Source organism: Calidris pugnax, unplaced genomic scaffold (genome assembly GCF_001431845.1).
Source record: "Calidris pugnax isolate Ruff unplaced genomic scaffold, ASM143184v1 scaffold24, whole genome shotgun sequence".
Lineage (NCBI taxonomy): Eukaryota > Metazoa > Chordata > Aves > Charadriiformes > Scolopacidae > Calidris > Calidris pugnax.
The window spans coordinates 29665669-29677473 of NW_015090922.1; the positions used below are offsets into that span (position 1 = coordinate 29665669).

Consider the following 11805-nt stretch of genomic DNA (forward strand, 5'->3'; position numbering starts at 1 on the left):
CAGCCTTGGTATAAGCAACTCCTGATAAGCAGGTGGACTGTAGAACTGGGCAAAGATTTATGAGACCTAACACCTAAGCTCAGCAATGTCAGCAGCCTTGAGTCTGTTTCTTCATTTATCTGTTTGCTTTCCTTGTGCTTTGCTCAAAATGCCATGTCTTTAGGTTAACGTTGTCACAGTGTGATCTCTCTGCAACAAAAGCACAGTGGAGACCTACACTTAAGTAGGATTTCCAGGTAGAAGTAGTGAACAGAAACAATATAAATGTAAGCAGAATGAGCCTAGACGTAATCTGATCCATTTACTTAACAATTTGGGGATATTTCAGTGATGTAGGACAGATGAGATGCAATTTTTCCTTAAAAAACAAGGAGAGCTCTGCTGTAAACTTCTCTTTTCTCATAATTCTAAGAGAGTGCACTTTAGAAGAGCTTGAGTGTTAAGAGAGGTGAATAAGATTTAGGTTTTCCACTGGACAGTGTTATTCTTTTATCCTAATTCTTTTCCTGAAAGAAGTTGTAGATCATGGTATCTCCCTTAGAGGTGCAGAGAAGCCCAAAGGACTTGCTGTCACAGGCACAGTGCCACTGGTTTGAGTTGCTCGGTGAGAAGAGTCCTTCAGTAATAATGTTGTTCAAATTGTATTATATAGTAAAAGAAGATCCATTGTCAGTCAGAATTTCACTAGTCTGTCTTGATTGATAAACATCAGAGTTTGTCCTTGAACCACGTTTCTTGTATTTCTTGTATCTCATGCACCATAGGTCCTTCATTATCTTCACGAAATAACTTCTGAACTTCACTCCAATAAATGCATAGAGCACAGGGTTCACGCAACAGTGTAAAAATGCTATGGCTTCAGTGGTGTATTTCACATAGGCCAGTATCTTTTCATTGTCACAGGATTTGTCTGTCTTGCCCATATTTATGGCTGTCACAAGAAGAACGATATTATAAGGTACCTGGCAAACTAGGAAAACAGCTACAATTAATACGATGACACGGATTGCTTTGTTTCTTTTGGAATTCTGAGCTTGTTGTAAGGATTTGACTATGAACGTATAGCAAAAAAACATGAATATGAAAGGTATAAAAAATCCAAATCCAACTTGTAGATACAGCAGCACTGATTTTGGTACTGTGCTCTCAGACATGCGAAATTTCTGATCACAAATCTTTTTGTTTTCATTGGTGGAGAAGCCATAACTTTCATTATATAGAAAAGAGGGGCTAGATATTAAAATTGATGATACCCACACAGCCAAACAAATGAGTTTACTATATGCGAGCGTTCTTGCCCTGAGTTTAAATGACTTTGTTGCCTGTACGATGGCAATGTACCGGTCCACGCTGATAAAGGCCAAAAGCAGCATTCCACAGCTGAAGTTGATTGCATAGATACCTCTGGTCATTTTGCAAACGAAATCACCGAAAATCCATTCATCAGCAGCATAATACACCGCCCACAGTGGGAGAGTGAGAACAAACAGTATGTCTGCTATGGCCATATTGAGGAGGTACACATCCGTCATGGACTTGGTTCTCTCATATAAAGCAAAGGTCATCACTACGAAGATGTTACCAACCAGGCCGAGAATACAAATCAATGAATACGCAACTGGCAGAAACACTTTTGTGAACTTCCTGACTTCCAATTTAGAACAGACTTCTGTGATTTGAGAAGCATAGTCTGAATTATATAGATCACCTGAGGAATAAAGCTCTGTCTGTAAAAAAGAAGATCACCAGTTAGCACATAGGTGTTAATCTCTACTTTCTATATAGAAGAAAGATGATATATAACAAAGACAAATACAAGATACTTTGGAAATCTTTTGAAAATTAGTATACAAGTATATGGCTTGCTGATTTGAAACGGAAGTGATGTTTTCCTTACTATAACTGTAATACTTCTGTCCAGTCCTTCCTACCCCTCAGCTGTAAGCCTGTAACAAATTTATCTCAATATAGTCCACATCAGTGTTGTTTCCTCCAATGCTACATGTCTTACACTGTTTCTAGTAACCACACACCGCAATTACAAATGCATTTAACACCGCACAGGAAACTTGTAAGAACTAACTATTGAATTTCATAAAATCTTAATTTAAATACAAACATGGAGATAATCTTTTTGGGTGCCGGAAGGTTTCCATCTTTATGTACATTATGCAGAAAGGCCATAGTCTGCCATCACAGAAGACTCTAAACAGTAAAAGTCTGAATTTGAAGTAGGGATCTAGACTTCCTTTACCATCAAGGGAGGGGAACAGGCCTTTCTAGCATGTTACACATGCCCCAAAATTATTACTTTTCTCCATTCAGCTAGACAAGCAATCCAGGATGAGTAGCCTGAGACACAGTTGCCTGCACCACAGACACCAAACCTGTAGTTGCACTAGGAGGGTTACAAACCCAATAAATAGTGTGCTTTGGCAGTGAACTCTGCTGTCAGAAACATCTCTTCAGCTAATCACTCCTGAGATTGAGATACTAATATAGTTTATCAAAGTACTTACAAAATTCATTTTGGCAGTACACTTCTCAGAAAAAAAAAATATGTTGAGAACTTCAAAATACTTTCCCAAGAATTTCTGAAACAAAAATAAAGTAGATTAGATTGGGAAACCAGCACAAGAAATATGAGCAAGCAGAAAAACACTTAGATTCAACACATAGTATATTCAAAAAAGAATCTCACCACTTCAACTACATCAACAATCACAGGAGCATCTCAACAAATCACACATCTCTGCAGCACAACTTGCAGTTGTGGCAAGTGGAAGGTTTGTATCACTATCATTAAGAGCACAATCTTACATATGGACTGTTCATTCATAGAGTTAATAAACAATATATGAGAATATATGACTCTTACTTCACATTGACTTTGCACCACAAGAAATTAGAGTAAATTAGATTTTACTTTCATAAATTCTGAATGACAATGGTAATTAGTGTATTTAATGAAATGTGGAGCAAATAAACAACAGTACCTTAGTATTCTGCATAACAGCACTTTAATTTTTTTTTTTTTCACTCTGGCATCTGTGTGTCTCAGCACCTTTGATATCAGGTTAGTTGCCCTTTTTTATTATACTACTGAGGTAAAATAAGGTTGCCTGGATAATTGTTTCTTATAGCATAAAGGATATTACACAAAATATGAGCAGACTGAGCACTAGTGTTATTTCATCTTTGTTCAGTGCACAGACCTTTCTTAGAGACTGCAGTCTATGAAAATAATTTATTTTCTTTATCACTGGGATACCTAAGTATTTTTAGAATGGTAATTCATTAATTTGCACAACAACCTGTGATGAGGAGGTATTATTATCTATGTTTTACAAGGAAGGACTGAGTCATTACAGTATGCATCCACTTGAGATGTTCATTTTGAGACACCTGTCCCCTCCTAACATCACTTTTAAGAGTGCTTAGCATTATGAAGGACTTCAGTTATGTAATGGATTCAGTCCCTTGACTCTGGTTGCAGCCAGGCTCAGACTTCTGCAAATCAGACCACAGTCTAAAAACCGGGGAACGTGTTGTTGGTGGCCACATGCGCAAAGCTGGGCTTAAATGACTTGTTTAACCTCACACAGGAACCCATGGGCAGGAGATTTAGTTCCTTGGCATTCCCCTACATGAGTTCAGTCCTTTCCGTTAGCTGCTCCGTGAGAACAGCACATACCAGCAATGCAGCAATTGCAGGGACTGGACGACCTGAAGTCCCATATTTGCTAAGTCTGTGAATGGGCAGCTTCATTTAGAGCTTCTCTGCTTTTTGTTAGTTGAGATGCGCATGGATCAACTTTAAGGCTAGACAAACAAATCCTTCCTGTTTGGGAATTACCTGAATTTTGAAAGAAAGAGACAGATAATCTGTAAAAGTGGGGCAGATGCAGCCCAGATATAACTGGTAAGTTGGGGGAGGGAAAGGACTGAACACTCTCCAAAAGCATAATGAGGATGAGGCTCTCTGTGACTCATGTGGGGAGGCTGGCTCTTGGCAGAGGGCTGCAGATGAGTAAAGACCCATAATATATGATGTTGCTTAAGCATCACAGCTTCTCTGGCTTTTCCGCCCTTTAAACAAATTTTTAACCACCTCTCCAGCTTCCTCTACTGATTTTAAGAAGTTGCAAGAATATGACAGCCTGAAAGCCCTTGAATACCTTCTGAAGCAAGCTTTAAACAGTTTGAAGCGTCTCTCAGAAGTGCAAAGACATATAAGGCAAGCAGGTAAGTTGTACAGTTCACCTGGGGCTGTAGTCCCCTAGCCCACCTTTGAGGAACTCTAGTCTCCATCTGCTGCTTTACCCTCCTCCTTTCCCCCAGCCAGCCAGACACTCATGCCGTTTCTTGGTGTTTCTCTTACCCTTCGCACTTGGCTGCAACTACAGTAACTCTTCAGTGAGACAGCACTGAAGTGGTACCTGTCTAGGTTATTATTTTAGAAACTGTTATTTCATTGTTGCAAGAAAAATACCTTCCTAGATATCTGTCATTCATACCTTTCCAGGACATACATGGTTAAAATATACAAACAGAGCCTGCCAGCATGTGTTCTCTACAAAACAGTCACTCTTCATTCCACTTAGCCAAAGCCACTCTCAAACATTAGTATAGGACATACAGAAGGAAAAAAACATGGTGAAGGCAGAAGAAAGGGAGCATGGGTTTCCTACAGCCTGCAAGGAGGGCTAAGAAAGGACATCTCTTCAGATTAGCACTGAAGAGGGGCTGTCTAGTCCTCAGAAGAGCTCAGCAGAAAGCCTCTGTAGGGAACAACAACAACTACTCATCATGGGAGAGCTGCGTACTCTCCCCGATACTACAGGAATTCACAAAGGGTCCACCAGTCACACATTTATTCAGAACAGGACTTCTACTGTCTGGCAAACGCTTCTTGAGGATGGTTTGTACAAGAGTGGTAGAGGAGGACTCAAACTGAAACCAGAACTGCAGAGATCAGATTTAGGACCTGATTTAAATCTCTTGAGCTGATTTCCTTCTCTGAATTTGAAACAGCACTCACTGAAGTTATTAAGAGGAAGTTGAATCAAAACTATAAACACAATTTTCTTTTCGATTTAAATCTTTCCAACAGGATTTCAATAGGCAACTTCATCATTTATAATCTGCGTATTTATGGATATATTTAGCATTAATGCATTAGGTATTTACAAAAACTAAATTTCCATATACATACATACAGGGGTGTGTATGTGTGTTGTAACATTGCTTATATACTACATATGGGCACCTGTCTATGCATGTGCACACAAACATACTTATGTTCTGAATATTAAATATATAAGCCTTGCATTTTTTAGCTTGCTATTTTTCCACTTTATCTACATTATCATATTTCTTTTCACTATGAAAGCAATATGTGACTACTCAAAACTAAGACTAAAACACAATCTTAAATAGAAATATATTGAGTTATACAAGCAACAGACAATGGATAAAGAAAGACCTCGACAAAGAGACAGATTTCTATAAGGAAAAAATTCTCAGTACTTGGAGGGAATCAATAAGTATTTTTTCAGTTTTGCCCACCAGTGTAAGTACTCTCCTACTTATGTGTTCAGTTTAATACATTCAACACACATATATACATTATAGATTTAACTATTTTATTTTAGTACTTACCAGATTTGAAAACTGCCAAACTGCTGAAGACCGGGTGAAAGAGGATGTGTGATTCTGTTACATTCTTTTGTGGCTACCTCAAGCACATCTACTATCAGTCTCAACAGGAGTACACTTTAATTCGAAAAACAAGAAATAACTGCATTAGCTAAAGGTACAGAGTTAAATTGAAATAATCACCACTTCCTCCTGACAAGCAGTAACAATAATCTGCTATTTTACGTAAAGGAAAATATTTAACCTTATCTGTGCTGGAAACATGCATGCTGGAGGAAAGTAATTTACTAATTAGGCTACCTATATAATGATACTAGTTTTTAAATAATCATGCTAGCATTAAAATAATAAAAAGCAGGGTGTTAATAGTCACTGTGCTCAGAACACATCCTGAATGATAGCCTATTTTTGTAAAGGGTGCACTTAATGTCACAGAGATGAGCAGTTTAATCATTGATCATATAAACAAGATCACTTAGAGTAGAACTGCAGAACTGAGACAAGAGTTAATCAACAAATTGAATAAAAGCTCTTTATCAGGAACAGTGTGGTGAGTAGGACCCGAGAGGTGATCATCCCCCTGTACACAGCACTGGTGAGACCCCACCTCGAGTGCTGTGTCCAGTTTTGGACCCCTTACCACAAAAAAGACATTGAGGTGCTGGAGCACGTCCAGAGAAGGTCAACGAAGCTGGTGAGGGGTCTGGAGAGTAAGTCTTATGAGGAGAGGCTGAGGGAGCTGGGGTTGTTCAGTATGGAGAAAAGGAGGCTGAGAGGAGACCTTATCACACTCTATAACTACCTGAAGGGGGGGTGTAGAGAAGCGGGGGTCAGTCTCGTCTCCTAAGTCACAGGAGATAGGACAAGGGGAAATGGCCTCAAGTTGCACCAGGGGAGGTTCAGATTGGATATTAGGAAAAATTTCTTCACGGAAAGGGTTATCCAGCATTGGAATAGGCTGCCCAGGGAAGTGGTTGAGGCACAATCCCTGGAGGTGTTCAAAAGATGGGTTGACATGGTCCTCAGGAAAATGGTTTAGTGATTTTTTTATTGCTTATTACTTATTTATTTTTTTGTCAGAGTTAGGCTGATGGTTGGACTAGATGATCTTTAAGGTCACTTCCAACCTAGACAATTCTATGATTCTAAGATTCTGAAAAAAAAAGAAAAAAAATCTGGTATACGTCAATGTGCAAGTTATCCAAGTGTTTTGCCTGAACTGCTAACACAAATGCAAATGCCCAGGTAAAGAAGGAAAATGCAATTGTATTTGCCTGTTTGGCACTAATATTTGCTGTTTGTGTGCGTGCTGCTCAGGTGTGTTGTTAAAGTTAGTTGGAACTAGACATGAACACATTTTATTTTATGATTCCTGAATTTTAAAAGCTATAAATGTTTCTCTTCCAGGCCTTAGTTTCTCATGACAACTCAAATGTTTGCATTAGCAGGAAAAGCAAAAACTAGTAAAAAACCCCTTCAGACTTCTTTTTTATTTTAGAAATTGTGTGTGTGAACATTCAGTTGCAGCTTGTGGTCTCATTAGAGACTCCAGATGGCATTAATAGAGGCAGCCTTGTAAGATATGATCAAATTAACAGAATGTTGGATCTAAAGAAATGCAGGGTGATAGATGTCATTTTCAAAACTGAGCGTATCACAATAGCAGTGGCTCCCGAGCAGCTTAAGTACGGTGCTGCTTTCCGCTAACCATAACCAGTGAGTGAAACAAAACCACTGCATAGTGTTAAATGTAACTCGGTAGATTTAAAGTATCATGTCATAATGGTTCCTAATCATTTAAGCAGCACATTTAATTTTCTTGATGGCTGATTTTCATAGGATCCAAGACCTTGACTTCAGCTGTGACAAAATCCCAACATATTTGCCTGGAACAACACAGAGATACTTAAAATCCCGGAAATGTGAGTCTCATTTTTTTCCTACATATGTGTGTGTGTGTATGTGGACACAGTGTATATATGTTTTCATCATTACTGCTGAAAAGCAATCTTCACTGTTTGATGCATACAAAGCAAAAAAAAAAGTGTGAAATCTATACAGATTGTGACTCAAATAACTTCAGTAGACTCACTATAAAATTACTTTGGCCTCCTTACTGCTGTTTGGACTAAACTAAATTCCCTGTCATCACAGCTCTGGGGAAGGTTATGATTAAATCCTTAATACTTAATAAAGTAGCTGAGCATTTGAAATACAGTTTAGCAACTTCCAGGTTACATGGAGGAAAGAAGATGTGTGAGCTTCAGTGCAAAGACAAGAGGTAAAGATAAAAGGCCAAGAGAAACAATTGTACCAGGTGACTAATATAACCTCCGTTCTAAATTTCTATTGATAAATCAAACTAGCAGCTGTACTTAGAGGACCAGGGTGCAGCGATGGTCAAAAGATAGATTCCTGAAAGCTGCAAGGATATTAAAGAACAAGTCATGAAGCAGATGTTCTTCTCCCCACGTGTCTGCATTTGGCCACCTTCAGAAGTAGGACGTGGAATTGAATGGACCTTTGGTCTGTGCGACAATTCTTGTGTGCTTAGCAGCTGCCAAGCGCAGCAGTGTATCCTAGCTGTCTGAAGCAGTCCAGATTTAGTAACTTGCAGCAGTTTCTGAAGGACACCTATGTTTTAGTTGGCCTATGAAGATGAGCAAGGAGAGCCCAGCTGTTGGTCAATGTGGGAAGGCAGCACAGAGGCAGGGGTGTGAGTAGGGAGGGTGCACGAGCAACGATGTGGGAGATGGTGCTAAACAACTGCACTGTATTTTGGTTTTCTACATTAAGATGATTGGCAAGGCGCCCAGACCTTGTGAATCTTTTGAGACATCCTTAATCACGATAGTGAAGTACTTTTCATTATATTATTTATTTTGTAATTCCTAAAAATTTCCATCATTAAAACTTTACAAGTTTTCAGTCCACCCTTATAACCTTTGCTAAGAGGGGCTTTAACTTTTTTTAAACTACATGTTTGTACTGTTTTGCTAACTCACTCTTATTTGCATGTCAAAATGTAGTAATGAAAATCATCCAATTAACTTGATTTAGGCTTAAGATGAGGCTCATAAGGTATTTTCTGGACTATCTTGGAAAGAAAACACAAACTTCATTTTTAAATCTCCCATCCCTCAACTGCTGTAAGGAATAACACATTTACTCTTGACAAGCTGAGGTGCAAATATTTTCTATAATAACCTAGATCCTGTTTGTGGAGAAGCCACTTTCTGTCTAAATGCTGTCTGAAGCAAAACACAGATTCCTGCTCACAGTGTCTGACATTTTGAAACATGGTCTCGAATCCTGTTAAAAACTGCGAATACAGAGTAGGAGCGTATTTTACGTTGGTAAAGGAATTTGACAATATTTCATTGTGGGCCTTTTAAATGCTTCTTTCTCATAACTTTGGGACTGAAGAGATGGATCTGTATCTTTCAAAGCAAACTTCATTACACAACAATAAACCTAGCCCGTGGCAGCCTTGTGAGCAGCAAATAGTGAGTAACAGAAGTAGAAATTCCCTTTGTATTACAAAAATGGATGTGACTTCAAATCACCAACCAAGTCCATGGTGATTGTAGTCCATATTCAAACAAGCACTTCTGCTGCTACTAACAACTTCCAGAACCTCTCTTAGACAACAACCTCCTTTTAGAATACTAACAGATTAGCTTGTGAAGCAGCTGAATATTATCAACACTATTTCATGGAATGAGAGTCATTAAAAGATAGATCAGAATTTTAATAGTTAATTAAAAGATAAATCAGAAAGTTTGATTATCCATTACAAAAACTATTGCTCATCTTGTTCCATATTCAGGTGTTTTCTAATTTAAATGTATCTCATGCTTTTAGACAGCAGTATATTCAATATTCAGTATGAATAGCAGTCTTTCAGAAGCAGAAGAATTTACTGTGGAATGGTGAATGCCAAAAGTAATACAAGGTCCAATAACTTGTCCAACTTACCTTCTCAGCACGATTTCTTTTGACCCAGTTGCAAAGCCCAGACAGCCCTCCTTGCAGATGCTTTGTGCTTCAACTTCACAGGGTGGCAAGTGGAAAGGGTTTTTTCTTTGTAACACAACTATTTGAAAATCTGCATGTTATGCAAATGAAGCCCCCACATGTAGTTAGTGTTTCATATGTTAAAGCTCTGAAAGGAAGTCTACTCTCGTTTAGCTAATATGGTTATTGTGGTTTCTCAAATCTCACCACATGTTAGTTTTCTGCCACCACTAATTAAGGAAAGAAAACATATTGAAAGATAAGGAAAACAAAACCAGCATCTGAGTTATTCCAAAATCCATGTTTCTTCTGGAATGACTCAGGGTGTTGTTTTTTTTAAATCCTAAAAGAAAGACAGCACACACCCCCCCCCACTGTTCCATCTTGCTTTAACGTTCATTCAGTTAAATTTAGATCAGTCTAATCTGATTCAAAAATCTAGCCACCAGCTGAGGTTCTATGTCTCCATCATTATTTCAGACTACAAAATGTAAATGATATATTTACATTTAGGTTGTTTATATTAGCCATTAATTTTTTTTTAACATTACCATCCTATATTGTCAATACATTTTTTTCTCACTACTTCTTTCAAACTTTCCTCCTTCTGTTTGCATCTGGCTTTTCACTCCCCGTCAAACACAGTTTTTCCGGTTTTGGTATTTCTGTATTTAGTTTTATTTTCTCCCTATTTCTCTCTCTTTCTTTGTTCAGCTATTCTAGATTTATTTTATTTCCATCTCTTGTTGTCTTCAAAATTTCTCTATAGCATTACATATTGTAGCACTACTCACTTACTTCCCCTTTGATCATTTGCTGTTCACATTTTCAGCCTCACTCCCACCTGATTCCGTCTACCCTCTTGTGTCAGACACCTCACACATTATGAGGTGTCAGGGACTGAAATAACATGATCCTAGCACTGACATCCCTCCCGCATTGACTGGCATCCATCGATGTTTTAATTACTTGATCACCTCTGTCAAACCGGTTAGAAAAGACAGAGGCCTTCTATGGGGTTTTTGCCACAGGATCAAACAGGGCTCAGGAAATTAAATGGACAAGGGTTGTAAACACAGCACTTGGGAAGGAGAGGGACTGCATAATAAGTGTTTAGCTCTCGCCCCTAGCCCAAGACATAAGATTACATTTGTTAAACCTCACAATCCATCAGTTTTCTTCCACCAGTGCACTTGATATTTAATTTGAAAATGGGGGGAGACTAAAAAAAAATGATGGGAAGCAGTTTTCTGGTCATGTGAAAAGGGTAAACATTCAGAAGTGATTTCTCCTCACACTGAACATAGAATTTCTGAAGGAGGACCACAGTCATACTCAGAGCACTCCTCTGCTTCACTTCAGCATCACTTCTTAGAACCAGCCAAGCTCAGAGCTGGCCTGGCTTCCAGAAAGAAGCATAAAGAGCAGTAAGTGTATCATCCTACTGATAATCATTGGCTTCAGAAAAGCCGGTTAAAAATAGTTTATTTCCTTGGAGAAAACGTTGATGAAAACAAAAGTTTTAAAACAAAACCAGTCAAATTTTTGATGGAAGCTTTTAGAGCAAAAATGACAGTTTAGAAAAAGCACCAAGATGCACAGGTTATTTATTTTTTTTATTCTCTTTTGTACTCTGAGCTTACCAATCAGACTATGTTTCCTAGCTTAGGCTAGAGAAAGTTGGCAATACGTGATGTCATTCCACGGTCTAAGGTCTCACAGAAGCCTAGACAGGAAAAGGATTGGAATTTGTAAGGAACAACAACGCCCATGAGACATTTAGGCAGAATTTTCTAATTAACAAATTTCAAATTTGCATCAAAGTGTTTCTGGGATACCTAAAGGCATTCTGAAGGAAAAAAGTGCTTTATTGAAATTATGCCTTCTTCCACTAGGAAACAACGTGAGCAGACCGCTTTCTATCAGTTATACTCCTTTAATTCAAGAACTTTTACCTGAATTATGTTGCATTTGGTCTGTTTCCTACTGTTGCCTTTCAGCTGCTTATCTTAAACAGATTTAAGAACCATTTCTAGTGAAAGCATCTCCCACGGTTATGTCATAAGTAACAAACTTTTATAGTGAAGAACGGAGTGATACAATCTCTGTATTGCCAAGGCGCAGCTGGAA

The 11805-nt window shown here is 38.4% G+C and overlaps 1 protein-coding gene across 1 annotated transcript; it reads right to left on the bottom strand.

Annotated features, from left to right (window-relative positions):
* Positions 1-644: 644 nt before the first annotated feature.
* On the bottom strand, positions 645-9770 carry CCR6 (chemokine (C-C motif) receptor 6). Its single transcript, XM_014950599.1, has 4 exons — positions 9637-9770; positions 5662-5775; positions 2520-2594; positions 645-1727 (listed from the first exon to the last, which is right to left on the bottom strand). Exons 3-4 carry the CDS (start codon positions 2526-2528, stop codon positions 645-647), a joined length of 1092 nt encoding a protein of 363 aa, XP_014806085.1. The 5' UTR covers positions 2529-2594; positions 5662-5775; positions 9637-9770.
* Between the last annotated feature and the right edge of the window lie 2035 nt (positions 9771-11805).